The sequence below is a fragment of the Mobula birostris genome, chromosome 12, assembly GCF_030028105.1.
Source record: "Mobula birostris isolate sMobBir1 chromosome 12, sMobBir1.hap1, whole genome shotgun sequence".
In the NCBI taxonomy this organism is placed as follows: domain Eukaryota; kingdom Metazoa; phylum Chordata; class Chondrichthyes; order Myliobatiformes; family Myliobatidae; genus Mobula; species Mobula birostris.
The window spans coordinates 92,206,913-92,224,287 of NC_092381.1; the positions used below are offsets into that span (position 1 = coordinate 92,206,913).

Below are 17,375 nucleotides of genomic sequence, written 5' to 3' on the forward strand. Positions count from 1 at the left end.
TGCTAGGTCTCCACCTTTCCTTGAACTTGTGTAAGCCTATCTCTTTTGTCTTGTTACTGCTTCATTTTCATTTAGGTTTAAAGGCACAGATATTTTTAAATTAAGGAAGTTGAAAGAAGAATTCATGATTAGGATAGCGATAAAATCCAAGGTAGTAGAAGTGTAAAGTGGCTGGGTAGAACATACATACCCAGACTGTGGTTGCGTCCATTGGTGTCAGTGAGCTGGACTTTAATCAATTTACGCTGTTGATCAAGGAATGTTGTTCCATCTGCAGAGAGGTAAAGTAGAATTGACCTGGCCACACCGGGGTGATCAAAGAAGACCTGAGTTTTAAAGAGAAACATGGAGAGTTTGGCATTTGAAATATCAACAGTATTTTTTCAGCCATTTAAGAAAATAACAAAGAAGCCTGTGAAAGTTAACATTTAAACATATATACATGATAGAAATCTACTGTAAACAGTAAACGTTCTGGGGATAATCTTTAAACAGTATTATATATACTTATATTTGGAAAACTCCAATAAATCTACATCTAGAAAACAATGGAAGCACAGAAACTATTTGTCCCTTTAAGTGTGTTCCACTGTTCAATATTATTGGAGTTCATCCTCTGTCTCAATACCACATTCCTTCCCTCTTTCCATACTCCTTGTTTAAAATGTTATATTCAATGCTCAAGCCTCTACAACTCTGAGGTAGTGAATTCCACAAACTCCTCATCCTAGTCTTAAATGGCTGAAACTGAATCTCAAGACTGCAAACCCTCATTCTAGATGCACTACTTTGCATCCAGTCTGTTTAGTGCTGTCACACAGTACCCCAAATCAGATCTCACCAAAGCCCTGAATAATTAGAGCAGGATTTCTTTGCTATTGCACCCAACCCCACTTGCTATGAAAACCAATATTACCATTTGCTTTGTAACTGCTACAGCACCTACATATCTGGTTCCAGTGACAAGCATACAAAGCAACTGGGTCTCTTTAAACATCAACGCCTCCCAATCGATTAAAATAACATGGGTTAATTATTTCTTGGGTGTTGTAAGTGACTGAGCTTACGATACCGAGGCTATTTGCTAGGTTTTTGGTCTAAGCTCCCTGGATCCAATCTCCCAAAGATTATGACTGTTGTGTATATAAACAGCAGGAAAGATTTTTTTTTTCACTGTAGGACTTATTGCAGAATAGACTGTGTTGGTCAACACATGAACAGTGCAGGGTAAAGAATTTAATATTAAAGCAATGATTTAATATTGCTCAAAGAAGGATATTTTGCAGTATGTACAAGTATACGACTGCAGGATACACTCAATGGAGAACTCATGGTGGTTCAGTATACAGTGTATATTGCTGTTTCTCTATAATGGAGGATGCTTTGGCTGTTCAATATATTGTATAGTGTAGGCTTCATTGAATGGTAAAGCCACATGGATCTAATATATTGTCTAGTACAGAAGATGGAATGGTAAGAACTATATAGTATAGGAAGATCAATGCCCAGCACAATGCACTCAATTGGGAGAACTAATCATATTGCTGAATACAGAATAAACCACAGGGTACTCAACAGAATAATTGGAGTGAGATCAAATATACCTGAACATGTTTAGAAATAAGATGCAAATTATATTGAATATTGAATATACAACTATATTTTATGGAATAGTCGATTATATAGGATACAGGAAACAAACGTGTGATGTGGTATTTCATGCTCCTGCAGGTACATAATTAAAATGAGGATGGTATTCCACATTTCCTCAAAAACAAAATTACTGAATACAAGTATTTCATCTATGAAGCAGCATCCAGCATGAAGAATGCCAGACTTTACCTTAAGCCAGATGTTTTCATCATCATCTGAATTGTGGTAGGAATAAGGTTTGTTGAAGTCTTGGGTATTATCTGTGTAAAAGGGAGCAGTACATGGAAACCAGGCATACTGGGACAGTCCAGCAGTCTCATCCAGAAGTTCTGTCTGACAAACCTGAAGGGTCAGACAATGTTCATTATTACAAATGAGTTAAAAACAACATAAGTGAGCAGCTTTACAGGCAAGGAAATTCATGTTGTATGATTTTGCAAAGTGGCCAAAATTTGATTTTGATGTAAACAAGAACCAAGTAGAAAATAAAATGGGCTGTTGTCCATTTTTCTGTTCTGCCCCTCCCAGTCCCATCCTGTGAAAACTTTGCTGATCGAAGGCCAATTTTAGAACCACTCGATACAGTTCCAAATCCCATGGACTCTAATATATTTGCTTAGCCTTTGCAATCATAATTACTGAGGGTTTCACAATAGTTACCAAGCCACATGGTTAATAGAAGTATGACAACTGTTTTGCTTCATAAAAATATGAGCAGATCGGGAATAAATGTCCCAGTCCTTTTTGCTCCTTCACTTAAGAAGTAAAACACTATCAGAAAACCTCTTTATCTTGAATGCATAAAGTTAGTTAGCTCACCCTGGCTGGAATAAAGCATTTAGAAATATATGCATCATGCCCACTGTTCAGTGAAACTCTCTGTTGTAGCAAATACTTCAAACTTTTCTGAAATTTCAGCGGGTTCCATCTCCGTCACATGAATAATAGAAGTTTTGCCTCCATTGAAGAGAAGCTTGTTTGAATATTATGTATAACATTTGATCACTCATAGTGTTATAAATAGAAGAACATAGTATATTACGTGAGCGTTCTGAGTTGCTGATGCAATGGTATTTCAGCATCACAGACATTTTTTAAAGGGCAATAATGGACACATTACTTCAATTCATTTGATGAAATATGGCTTTTAAGTGGAGAAGCCAGGGTAATGAGTCTGAATAGATTAATAGGATATGATTGAGCATGTTCACAGAGCATTATGATATCAAGGAAGAAAATCTATCATATATGCATATGTTTCAAAAAATCCAAAATTAGCAGACTAATGAGTAACTTTGACTTGAGCTTCTCTGTTCCCATGGGACATGGACTGTGCAAATAGGCTATTTCCAAATGGAGTCTTCTTTATTCACCTAGACTGAAGGAAAAAGAGAGGTCTAGACGTAGACTGAGATTTCAACCCAAATTTTATTGACTCTGAAACTTGACTGTACATCAAAAGGAGCATGCACAAACTGAAGAGAGTGAATATCCATAATGCTCACTCAGTGGTCAATCATACACAAGCCTTGGTCAAATGCATTTCATTTGGTCTTTTGACCCTCTCCACTGATATACTTTAGCCTCTTATTCCAGTCATATTCATTTACTTGGGACCAAAAGCTTTACAATGGCATGCAAAAGTTTGGGCACCCCTGGTCAAAATTCCTGCTACTGTGAATAGCTAAGTGAGTAAAATATGAATTGATTTCCAAAAGGCGTAAAGTTAAAGATGACACATCTCTTTAATATTTTAAGCAAGAAAACTTTTTTTATTTCCATCTTTTACAGTTTCAAAATAACAAAAAAAGAAAAGGGCCCAAAGCAAAAGTTTGGGCACCCTGCATGGTCAGTACTTAGTTACACCCCTTTGGCAATGCTTTCTGTAGCCAGCTAAGAGTCTTTCAATTCTTGTTTGGGGGATTTTCACCCATTCTTCCTTGCAAAAGGCTTCTAGTTCTGTGAGAATCTTGGGCCGTCTTGCATGCACTGCTCTTTTGAGGTCTATCCACAGATTCTCGATGATGCTTAGGTCAGGGGACTGCGAGGGCCATGGCAAAACCTTCAGCTTGCACCTCTTGAAGTAGTCCATTGTGGATTTTGAAGTGTGTTTAGGATCATTATCCTGTTGTAGAAGCCATCCTCTTTTCATCTTCCGCTTTTTTATAGATGGTGTGATGCTTGCTTCCAGAATTTGCTGGTATTTAATTGAATTCATTCTTCCCTCTACCAGTGCCACTGTGCCACTGTCTGCAACACAAGCCCAAAGTATGATCTATCCACCCCCGTGCTTAACAGTTGGAGAGGGGTTCTTTTCAGGAAATTCTGCACCTTTTTTCTCCAAACATACACTTGCTCGTTGCAGCCAAGAAGTTCTATTCAAAAGGTTCAAAGGAACATCTAAACAAGCCTGATGCATTTTGGAAACAAGTCCTGTAGACTGATGAAGTTAAAATAGAACTAGAAGATGGCTTCTACAACAGGATAATGATCCCAAACACACCTCAAAATCCAACAATGGACTATCTCAAGAGGCGCAAGCTGTAGGTTTTGCCATGGCCCTCACAGTCCCCTGACCTAAACATTACCGAGAATCTGTGGATAGACCTCAAAAGAGCAGTGCATGCAAGACCGCCCAAGAATCTCACAGAACTAGAAGCCTTTTGTAGGGAAGAATGGGCGAATATCCCCCAAACAAGAATTGAAAGACTCTTAGCTGGCTACAAAATGCGTTTACAAGCTGTAATACTTGCCAAAGGGGGTGTTACTAAGTATTGACCATGCAGGGTGCCCAAACTTTTGCTTTGGGCCCTTTTCCTTTTTTGTTGTTTTGAAACTGTAAAAGATGGAAATAAAAAAGTTTTCTTGCTTAAAATATTAAAGAAATGTGTCATCTTTAACTTTATGCCTTTTGGAAATCAGTTCATCTTTTACTCATTTAGCTATTCACAGTAACAGAAATTTTGACTGGGGTGCCCAAACTTTTACATGCCACTGTATATTTAAGTGGGTGGTATAACGAAAGCAGCAGATTAAGGGAGGAATATCAGATGAATAAAATCAGTGAGCAGGAAATAAAAGCAGAAAACACTGGAAATAGACAGAAGATCAGGCATCTCAGTGGAGGGAAAAATGAATTAGTGTTTCAGGTTGAGCAGAACATGAGCAAAATCTAAACATAAGAGTAAAAACTTTTCAATGATGAACTGAGGCCTTTAGTGGAAAAGTGGATGGGATGTAAGATTAACCAAATTCAACAGCTCGTGATTCACAGCATCAAAGAGAAATGTTTAAAATAAATTCCCAATTGCTTTCAATAAATTTTATTTATCATTTTATTGGGATATATAATGCTCCATCCCATAGCCTAAATGGTTCATGTTTATTACTCACCATGTCCAGTTAGGGCAATCAATGTTAACCTACCTTTGATATGTCAGGTTGTCCTGGGATCACTTGAACTGGACACTTTCTATCATCCTGGTGGGAGGCCAAGGCTCCTGCTGCCCATTGGTCACTGAAGCCTTTAGGTGTGACAAAGCCACAGTCACGAATACTACTATTTTTCTCAAATTCCTCGCAGACCTCATCTCCGTCGTACATGTAGCAGAGGCTCGGCTCTCCTGAAAAAATATATTATTCGAATTTTATCTGTAATACATATCCAAGTCTCAATCCACTTCAAATTAACTAAAAAATAATGCAGTGTAGTATAAACAGAAGTAGGCCATCTAGCCCCTCACATCTTTTTTTTGCACTACTTTACTTTCCATTTTTCTATTTTCTATTTATGATTTATATTTAAAATTTGAATATTTACTTATGTTTAGTATTTTTAATATTATTAATATTTAATATTTGTGATCCAGGGAGCGGGAAGCGCAGAATCAAATATCGCTGTGATGATTGTACGTTCTAGTATCAATTGTTTGGTGACAATAAAGTATAAAGTATAAAATATCAAAAGGAAGTTCAGAGATCCTTTTACTCTGAAATAACTCATATCCAAAATTTACGCTGAAAGATCTTCCAAAATTCAAGGCAACTTTAATGATAAAAGAGATCAAGATATTAACAAGGTGCAAGGAGTATTGCTTTCCATTTTTCATTTTGCACCTTTGGTGTTTCAGTACAATATTACAACCAAAAGACAACAGCTCTGATACCACAGCAGGTACTCAGATCTCTATTGAATGCACCTGGATGCTGCATAGGGTCCACATTGAATTGGCTGTTTAAATTCAAAACTGGCTCAAGGATAGAAGACTGGCTCAAGGATAGAAGGTGTTAATCGCTGAAGGGACTTATTTGAGCTGGCAGTCTGTAATTAGCAGAGTTCCACAAGGATCTGTGCTGGGACCTCTGCTGTTTGTGATGTATATAAATGACTTGGATTATACCAAAATTGGTGAAGTTGTGGACGGTGTAGAAAACTGGCAAAGAATACAGCACAATATAGATCAGTTGTAGATATGGGCAGAGATGGCAGATAAAGTTTAACGTAGATAAATATGAAGTGTTGCACTGTAGAAGGGCAAATGCAAGAAGACAGGGCAAGATCTTTGACAGTGTTACTGAGCAGAGAGATCTTAGGATCCAAGTTCATAGCTCTTTGAAAGTAGGTGGTATGGTGGTAGAGACAAGTGCATTAGAAACTTTTAAGAGACATTTGGAAAGGCACATGGATGTAAAGAAGACGGAGGGATATGGACATGGTATAGGTAGAAAAGATTAGTGTTCGGGTGTTTTTGATTTGCTTTTTAGCTGGTTCGGCACAATATTGTGGGTGAATGGCTGTTCTTCTGCTGTACTGTTCTATGTTCCAAGTTACTCTCGAGGTGTTACCATGTCATCAGATCTTATTGTCCACTCCACCATTGATATTCCAATGTTTTCCATTAGATGGAAAAAAATAGAGGCAACACCAACCTCCCCATTAACTATAATTTAGCTAACTACTGCAAGAATCATGCCAGCTGTTCCAGAAAGCATAAGCCAACATCTGAGCTGTAGATTTTCACTATCCAGATGGAAGGTATTGCCAGGTACATGCGAAGTGTGGAGGTGGAGCAAATACCACTAAACCTACAATAGAGGTTCCTGCTTTAAACTACGTTTGTACCTTATCAACAGAAGGCAGCCCCGAGCAGAATGTACTTTGTAGTTCGGCCCTGGAAGACAAGGCTAACCTGCTCAGTAATTGTAAATTTCTCTGTAAGCCACAGTGCAACTGTAGCGATGAGCCCCAAACCATGGAACTTGCTACAGGAAGCACCTCCTTTCTCCACTTGGTATCTCAGAAGGCTAATGTGACTAGATTGGCAGGCTGGGCATCCAAACATGAGCTTGCTATGTCATATCAAAGGAGGGTGCTTTAGCAATTACCCAAGCAGTCTTGAAAGTGTCAACTTTCTTACCCAGCTGACAATGGAGCTGGAAAGCAGTGGAACCCATGCTCCTGAACTGCTGACATTCATCTCCTCATCGACACTTTTTCTCTACAAAGCATGCCTCAGCTTCAATGAAACAGTTATCAAGATTGAAGACTCAGCAAAGAAAAGCTATGAAATGATCCACAAGAGCTGCTAGCTGCAAACATCTTCAGGCTACTGGCCAGCTGGCAGAAATCATGGTGCAGACATCAGCTCAAATAATCAGTAGACATTAAAATTCTGTGTATAGAGAAGCTGTGGCAGTTGGGCCAATGAATATCTTGTAATGACCACTGTCATATACAGCACAGGTACAGGTCTATGTGGATATCTATGCATTTTCTTGCACACATCTTTGTCCAACTGTACCAGCATATTCATCTACCCTTTTGCCCTTGTGTCTATTGAATTACACCTTAAGTTCACTTCCTGACACATAAGGGTTCAAAGGGTAGGAAGATCAGGAAAAAGGCAAGATTGCCGCCTGGGAGGGAAAAAAAAAGCCTCCCTATTTAGTCAAATAATCATTCCTAATTCATGAAAAGAAAACAAAAACATGTTCTTCCAACTTTACTTCCTGGCAGAAAAAATTTGGCGCATTAAAGCACTCCCAAAAGTTTGATTCTTCAAACTTTGGGTTTAAAAAGTACATGAAATCAAGCAATAGCAAAAAGAAGAATAGGGATATTATGTTAACTTATTTTCCTGCAGGGCTCATGCTTAATTAACAAATCACAGCATCCAGATGTGTGATTGGACTTTCCACAAAATGTACCTGTTGTCTTGGATAACTGGTCATCTGGCATGCCCCCAGATCTAAGGCTAGCTTATTTCACTGACCCTTTCCATTTTGCCATATGGACTGAATAAAAGCAACAGTAGACACTGCTCAAGAATGTTTTGAATTGAGAGCAATCATTTCTTTTATAATTAGAAAAATCCAACTTGTTTTTGAGGAGGCTTTACCATGAGAAAGAATGGTGCTTATGGCCATCAAGTGCAAAGCAGAAGAGCACAAAGATAATTAGTTCCATGCGATGACTCTAATTAACAGTATCTAATATTTGACCAAATCACGTTATGTCAATACCACCAACATTGCGTCAATGAATCTTAATTAGTCCCAGTCTTCATCAAAGACAGATACTAAAAACAAATTGAAGAAACCTAAGCAATTGATGGGAAAAGTGTAAACATCCTAATAAGTTCAGGCTTTATTGGCATATAACCCCTCGTAATGCAAGACACATGAGCATAATATGAGCCATTAGCCAGCTATCCTCCACCAAACTTTAACCCATAAATAACTCAGCAAGGCTTGATGCTACTGTTTAAGAAGCATTGCTCAGTTAGACTACAGGCCGTAGTTCATGTAATGATCAAAACTGAAATCGCATTTCATCCATTGAGAAACCAGAATACTTATAATTACAGATAGCATGTTACTTAAACAACTTTAATGTGGCAAAGGATCCAAAGTCACATAGAGTTATAGAACACTACAGGCCTCTTGGCCCATCGAGTCTGTGTCAAACTATTATGCTGCCTAATCCCATCCACTGGCACCTGGACCATAGTTCTCCATACCCACCTCATCCATGTACCTATCCAAATTTCTCTTAAGTGTTTAAAATTAACTCAAATCCACCACTTCCACTGGCAGCTTATTCCATCTGCTGAGTGAAGAAGTTCCCCCTCATGTTCCTCTTAAACATTTCACCTTCAATTAATTACCTCCAAATTCTACATTCAATTAACTACCTCATCTTGAATGCCAAGCGACTGAACCTTCTTGACGAACCTTGTCAAAGGCTTTGCTGAGGCCACGTAGCAATATCCACACCCTTTCCTTCAACAACTTTCCTGGTAACTTCCTTGAAAAGCCTCTGTAAGATTGATTAGTCAGGACCTATCACACACAAAGCCATGCTGACTAATCTTAATCAGTTTCTATCTATCCAAATACTTATATATCGGTCCTTCATATTGCCTTCCAATAATTTACCAACTACTGACATCAGGTTCACCGGCCAAAATAAATAATATTGTTAGAGACTTTCTTAAGCAACAGAACAACATTAGCCATCCTCCAATCCTCCAGCACCTCACCCGTTGCTGAGAACATTTTAAATACCTCTGCTATGGCCTCTGCAATTTCTGCAGCAGCTCCCCACAAGGTCCAAAGAAACACCTTGCAAGATCCCTGGAGATTTATCCACCCTAATTTGTCTTGTCAGCAAGCTTTTCTGTAATCTGGATATGATTCATGACCTCACTGCTGTTTTGCCTCATTTCTATAGACTCTATGTCCATCTCCTGAGTAAATACAGATGGAAAAAATCCATTTAAGATCTACCCCATTTCTTTCAGCTCTGTGCATAGATGACAACTCTGAACTTCAAAACAACCAATTACAAGGTGTGATTGATAAGTTCGTGGCCTAAGGTAGACGGCATCAATTTTAGAATACCTAGCACATTTATTTTTCAACGTAGTCCCCTCGTACATTTACACACTTAGTCCAGTGGTCGTGGAACATACGGATCCCTTCTTTGCAGAAGTCGGTATCTTGGACCTCCAGAAGTGGTCCACAGTAGGGGTGATTGATAAGCTCGTGGCCTAAGGTAGAAGGAGGTGAGTTATACAGCTCTCATTACATGCACGTGCAGTTCTACTCCTTGAGTGATTATGCAGAAAGTTTGAAGTTAATAACTCATCTCCTTCTACCCTAGGCCACAAACTTATCAATCACCCCTGCTGTGGACCACTTCTGGAGGTCCAAGATGCCCATTTCTACAAAGAAGGGATCTGTATGCTCCACAACCACTGGACTAAATGTGTAAATGTAGGAGGGGACTATGTCGAAAAATAAATGTGCTAAGTTTTCTAAAATTGACTCCTTCTACCTTAGGCCATGAACCTATCAATCACCCCTCATATGTCCCTTGCTATTCATTGGCCCTTAATATATCTGTAGAAGCCCTTTGGATTCTCCTTCACTTTGACTGCTAGAGCAACCTTAAGCCTTCTTTTAGCCTTCCTGATTTCCTTCTTAAGTGCTCTCTTGAATGTCTTATACTCGAGTACCTCATTTTTTCTTCCTGCCTTTACCTCCTACGCACCTCCTCCTCTTCTTAACCAGGGCCTCAATATCTCTCGAAAACCAAAGTTTCCTCAACCTGTTCTCATAGCCTTTTATTCTGACAGGAGCATACAAACTCTGTACTCCCAAAATTTCACTTTTGAAGGCCTCCCTCTTACCAAGCACATCATTGCCAGAGAACAATCTGTCCCATCCACATTTGCCACATCCTTTTTGATACCATCAAAACTGGCTTTTCTCCCAACTAAAATCTTAACCCGAGGACCAGACATATCCTTCTCCATAATTAGTTTGAAACTAATGGCATTATGATCACTAGATCCGAAGTGGTTACCTACACTCACTTCTGTCATGTGTGCTCTGTCTCATTCCCTAATAGTATCCCAGTAGCATTATACAAAAACTGAGATTGAGTCACATAACATGGATTACAGCAGATAACAAAAAAATTGTTCAAAGAGAAAAGTTTTGAGAAAAGTGAAAGTGGGGGTTAGAGAGTTATAGCAATTTAGGGAAGCAACTTTATACACTAGATCCAAGGCGAGCTGGTAAATTGGATCCAACATTGGCTTAGTGACAGGAAACAGAGGGTAGTGGTAGAAGGATGCTTTCCTTATTGAAAGTATATAGGCAGGGATTTTTCCAGGAACATTTGGGCTTTTGATGTGTGCTATTGACTTAGATGAGTAATTGCAGTATGATGAGTGAAGCGAGTAATACTAGGAAGTATGATGAGTTAGTTTGCAGATGGCACAAAAATATTTGGCAATGTGGATAGCGAATAAGGTTGTCTAAGGCTACAGCAGGAAAGAAATCAGATGGAAAATTGGGTGGAGCATTGGCAGATGGAATCTAATACAGACAAGTGTGAGGTGATGCATTTTTTGAAAGTCATATAGAGTAGGATTGGATAGAGGGGTGTAAGGCTTCTTCTCACCCTTGAACAAGAAGTAGCACCTCCTTAGCCCCCTGATCAGGGTCGCATAAAGCCATGAGAGCAGGTGATGGATGGTCATATGAGCAGATGGTGCCTAACACAAGTCCTGGTTATGCAACTACTGGCACCAAGCAGACAATCTCTGAATAGTATTGATAATGGCTACGGTCACCTATCTTGTGGAGACATTACCAGAAGAAGACAATGACAAATCACTTTTATACAAATATTTGCCAAGAACTATCATGGTCATTGAAAGACCATGATTCCTATGTCATACAACATGGTACATGATGATGATGATGATGATAGGGCAGGAAATATACAATAGATGGTATGATGCTAAAATATGTTAATGAATATAGAGAACCAAGAATCTAGTTTCCCTGAAAGTGGCAACACAGATAGATTGGGTAGTGAAGGAGGCCTATTGCATGCTTGCCTTCATAGGTAAATGCAATTTCATGTTGCAAATTTACAGAACACTGGTTTGATTATGATGTTCAGTTCTGGTTGCAACACTTGGAAGGATGTGACTGTGCTCAAGAAAATGCAGAGATTCATTAAAACATTGCTTAGGTTTGAGGTCTTTCTATATGAAGAGATGGGTTTGGTTGGGCTTATTTTCCTTGCAGCGAAGGTGGTCTCAACCTGGTATACAAAATTCTAAAAGTCACAGATACATTAGATAGCCAAAATCTTTTTTCCTATGGTATGGGTATCAAAAACAAGAGAGTATAGGTTTAAGGTGAGAAGAAGTAGTATTAAATGGAGGTGACCCACGTAAGGTGGTCATGAAGAAATCAAACAGGCAGTTCATGAGAATCAACTTCAGAATGCTGAGAATATGGGACTCACCACCACAGAAAGCGGTTAAGGTAAATATTACCGATGAATACAAGCAGAGCAAAAATGAGGAAAAGGAGAATAAATGGCTATACCAATAGATCAAGAAAGGTGGGAGGACCCTGGAAGAAACCCTGACAAGGACTAAGGAAAAGCCCAGATTGGCATATTAGTTTTGTAATTCCTTGGAAGTCATGTTTAAAAGCAAAGTGGGAACTCACTCAAGGTATAATACACTCCAGGAGTATGCTACAGGTGAAAGTTGTTGAAACAGGTGAAAGTTTTTGAAACATTCAAAGTGGCATCAGCAGAGTTGTAAGATTGAGCACTGTACATTGAGAGAAGACAGGAAAGCTTTCTGAAAGCTCTGAGCAGAGAAAGGGTGATCGAGAGAAAGGGATCTCAAAAAGTTCAATGATTAGGATATGAAAAAATATAAGGATCAGTACAAATGATCAAGTAACATAACAAGTAAACACAGCAATTTACAACCAAGTTTGTGAGTTAGATACATTGCTGATAAAGGATTGATTTGATTTACCAGCTATACCAGAGATCTGGATTCAAGTTGCCGAAGACCAAACAATAATTATTTCTCTTTACAACTTTTAAAGGACAGACAGGAAAAAAGGAATTGGATGACAACAAATAATTCTACATAATGCAAGTACATTGATGTTCTAAGTATTTGCATTCAGAAAGAATACACATGAACACAATGAAGAGAATGAGAAAGTGATAGAAATCTTCAGGTATAGTCCAAGTTAAAATAAAATGAGGAATCTATAACAATGCTGGTGATTCGTAGACAACTTGAGAAGTAAGGCATCAGTTATATTTGACTGGAAGAAAAATAACATGTCCAGTCTTTAAGAATCTGAAACAATATCTGATGAAAAGGTAGCATATTGAAGAGAACATTGTGACCAGAACAGAGGTTAAATGTAAGAATGGAATTGGTCAGAGGAGTCCAAAGGAAATCCACTGAGTAAGTGAAACCCGGTGGGAAAAGGAAAAGGATCTAGTTGTAATAAACTGGCAAAAAAAAACTTTCTGCAGTGGAACATTTTCAGCATAAGAAGATGACTTATAAGCAATATAATTGAGAATATTAAGCGGTCTTCTTAGAATACAATAAGTAAAAGAATTGTTGATTAAAACAGTACTTTGCATTAGCATTTACTGTTAGGGTAGAAGTGAAAACATTAGGAAGAATCAATAACTCTTGACTAAGTTGCAGAAAAGGATATAATCAAGGACTATAAGCTTACACTTGTTAAAGACAAATAATTAACAAAATTAAAATGACTGGATGGGAAAAAGATCTGCATCAATCTGATGCAAATAGCATTTCAGGTCCACCTATAAAGTATCCCACAAAAACTTTAGAAATGCAGACAGTTTTCCTGCAACAGCAGAGATTTAAGTTTGACAGATAGATAACTAAATGGCTGAAGGTGGATTGTAGGTGAAAAGCTGCTTGGACAATATTGCCACCACTTTCTCGCTGGATGAAATGTCTGTTCTAGGCTATGTCCAAAATCTTGTGTGTTGATGACAGAAAAGTAGTTTTTACAAGAGAAAGCAGTACTATAGAAAACCTAAGGTTTAAAAAAACACTAGTATCAACAAAATGAGCAGGCAGCCAGAAGGTACAGCTAAACTCAGACTGTCAGAGAAAATATCAAAGGAACTGAAAGTGCACATTTATCCAATTCAGACAGCAACTCTTGAGGTTCACATTACTAGTTAAACTCGCCGCCCACATCCTCAATGCTGCCTTTGCAGAAATACCCCTCCTTCAATCCCATCCGAATTCTCATCTGCACATGCTCCTCAGTGATATTAGCCATTGACACAGCATCAAGATGAGCTTCTGATCATAACATCACTAAGACCATCTGCTTTTATCTTTATCCATGTGTCAATAAAATATATGATTATCTCTCCATTACCTCTAGTATATTTCTAGATGATCTCCCTCTATTAACATACACTATACCCATTTCTCCTCACCACCGACCTACACCACGTCCCCATCAAGCATGGGACAGCAAAGTTTTATGGAAAATTAAGTTTATAGTGGATGGAAAGTGGGTATAAGTGTGGAATATTTGCTATATCTGGAGGCAGCCAAGATGTGCATGTGGATTTAACTCTCAGGTACATAGAAACAGGATTAAGTTTGGCTGGGCTACAGGGGTGAAATCAACAGGTCTTCCTGATGATGTAGATATATGGTCCAAATCCCACAGTGCAAAGAACAAGACTGCAAACAGTGAAACACGTATAGATGCTATGTATGTAGTCAGATTAACAAACCAGCCTGCATATTATATTTTACTCCATTAGCCATGTACAGTATATGAATATGTGCTCTGCATAATTAATGCAAAACTCACCCACACAGTTGAACTTCTCCTCTTTCTGACACTTTCTTGAGCAGCCATCATTACCTAATAAATTACCATCATCACATTCTTCACCAAGATCCCTGGAAAATAGAACAAAGGATATCAGAACTTTTCAAACTCCGTATGACAGATTTCTATTCTACATTCCATGCAGATGTGAAGATGTCAGGAGCGCTAAACAATAGAAGCTTTGTAAAACTTTTTGAAGACTTGTTCCAGTTACAGAGCTATTCCTATGAAAAGAAGGAGAGAGGAGGAATTGTAGATTTTAAAGTCTGTTAAGCTATATCTGTCATTCAGGAATGGTAGATTAGTACACATCTTTATCATTCATGAATGGTCTTTAACATCAAAGTGCTTTCTATCTGGATCAGAACTAGCTAGTTTTGGCACATCCTTTCTAAGGTAAGGGGCCCAAAACTGCTCAAAATACTCCAAGCGAGGCCTCAGCAGTGCTTTATAAAGTCTCAACATTACATCCTTGACTGTATATTCTAGTCCTCTTGAAATGAACGTTAACACTGGATTTGCTTTCCTATCATTGACTTAACCTGCAAATTAATATTTAGGAAATCCTGCACGAGGGCTTCAAAGTCCCTTTGTGCCTCAGGTTTATATATTTTCTGTCCATTTAGAAAGTAGTCTATCCTTTCATTTCTTCTACCAAAATGCATGACCATACACTTCCCAACACTGTATTCCATCTGCCACTGCTTTGCCCATTGTCCTAATCTGTCTAGGTCCTTCTGTAGCCTCTCTACTTCCTCAAAGCAGCCTGCCCCTCCACCTATCTTCATATCATCTGCAAACTTTGCAACAAAGTCATCAGTTGCACCATCCAAATCATTGACATATAACAGAAAAATAACCGATCCCAACACAGACTCCAAAACCTCTTCATCCACCTCTTTCAGAACCCTAGGCTGTACACCATCAAGTCCAGGTGACTTACCTAACTTTGGATCTTTCAGTTTCCCATGAACCTTCTTTCTAGTAATGGTAACCATGCACTTTATACCCCCGGACACCTGCAGTTTCTGCCATACTGCTAATGCCTTCCACAGGGAAGACTGATGTGAAATACTTATTCAGTGTGCCTGCCATTTCTTTGTCCCCCATTACTACCTCTCCAGCACTGTTTTCCAGTTGTCCGATATCCACCTACTCACTCTTACCTCTCTTTTACACTTTATTATCTGAAGAAACTTTTGGTATCCTCTTTAATATTATTGGCTAGTTTACTTTTCTATTCCATCTTTACCTTCTTAATGTCTGTTTTAGTTGTCTTCTGTTGGTTTTTAAAAACTTCCCAATCCTCTAACTTTCCATCTATTTTTGCTCTATTATATGCCCCCTCTTTGGCTTTTATGTTGGCTTTGACTTCTCTTGTTAGCCACGGTCATGTCATCCTGCCTTTAGAATGCTTCTTCTTTAGGATGTATATATCCTGTGCCTTCCAAATTGCTTCCAGAAATTCCAGCCATTGCTGCTCTGCCATCATCCCTGCCAGTGTTCTTTTCCCATCAATTACATAGAACACAGAACACAGAAATCTACAGCACTTTACAGGCCCTTCACCCCACAATGTTGTGCCAACCATGTAACCTACTCTAGAAACTGCCTAGAATTACCCTATCGCATAACCCTCTATTTTTCTAAACTCATGTACCTATCTAAAAGTCTCTTAAATGAACTTATTGAATCCGCCTCCACCACTGTCTATGCACCCACCACTCTCTGTGTGAAAAACTTACCCCTAACACCCCCTCATACCTACTTCAAAGCAAGTTAAAGCTATGCCATTTCAGCCCTGGGACAAAGCTTCTGGCTAACCACACTATCAACACCTCTCATCATCTTATACAACTCTATCAGGTCACATCTCATCCTACATCGCTCCAAGGAGAAAAGGCCAAGTTCACTCAATCTATTCTCATAAGGCACACTCTCCAATCTAGGCAACATCCTTGTAAACCTCCTCTGCCCTCTCTCTATAGTATCCACATCCTTCCTGTAGTGAGGTGACCAGAACTGAACACAGTACTCCAAGTGGGGTCTGACCAAGTCTTATATTGCTGTAACATGGTTCTTGAACTCAATCTCATGGCTGATGAATGCCAACACACCATATGCCTTCTAAATAACACCGTCAACCTGCGCAGCAGCTTTGAGTGTTCCACGGACATGGACCCCAAAATCTCTAATCCTCCACACTGCCAAGAGTCTTACCATTAATACTGTATTCTGTCTTCAAACTGACCTACCAAAATGAGCCACTTCACACTTATCTGGGTTGAACTCCATCTACCACTTCTCGGTCCAGTTCTGCATCTTATCAATGTCCTGCTGTAACCCCTGACAACCCTCCAGTCTATCCACAACACCCCCAATCTTTGTGGCATCAGCAAACTTACTAACCCATCCTTCTATTTCTTCATCCAGGTCATTTATAAAATCACAAAGAGGAGGAATCCCAGAACAGATCCCTGCAGAGCACCACTGGTCACCAACCTCCATGTAGAATACAAACCATCTACAACCACCTTTTGCCTTCTGCAGTCAAGCCAATTCTGGATCTACAAAGCAAGGTCTCCTTGGATCCCATGCCTCCTTACCTTCTGAAGGAGCCTTGCATGGGGAACCTATCAAATGCCTTGCTGAAATCCATATTCACTACATCCACTTCTCTACTTTTATCAATATGTTATGTTACATCCTTGAATTTCTATCAGCACACTTAATTACTTTTCTATGTCTCTTAGTTCATAGAAAAAAGTTCAAAGAAATCTACAGCATGTTACAGGCCCTTCGCCCCACAATGCTGTGCCGACCACGTTACCTACTCTAGAGACTCTCTAGAATTTCCCTAGCGCATAGCCTTCTATTTCTCTAAGTTCCATGTACCTATCTATGTACCTTTTTAAAGATCCTATTGTATCCGCTTCCACCACTGCCACCAGCAGTACAGTCCACGCACCCACCACTCTCTG

The 17,375-nt window shown here is 39.0% G+C and overlaps 1 protein-coding gene across 1 annotated transcript in view; it reads right to left on the bottom strand.

The window, feature by feature from the left end:
* Nucleotides 1-17,375, bottom strand: part of pappa2 (pappalysin 2) — a 507,671-nt gene that overhangs the window by 151,890 nt on the left and 338,406 nt on the right. The window contains exons 9-12 of the mRNA XM_072274753.1: nt 14,374-14,465; nt 5,080-5,276; nt 1,843-1,995; nt 191-326 (exon numbers count right to left, since the gene is read on the bottom strand). Coding sequence (XP_072130854.1) covers nt 191-326; nt 1,843-1,995; nt 5,080-5,276; nt 14,374-14,465 — 578 coding nt within the window. The remainder of the gene's footprint in view (nt 1-190; nt 327-1,842; nt 1,996-5,079; nt 5,277-14,373; nt 14,466-17,375) is intronic.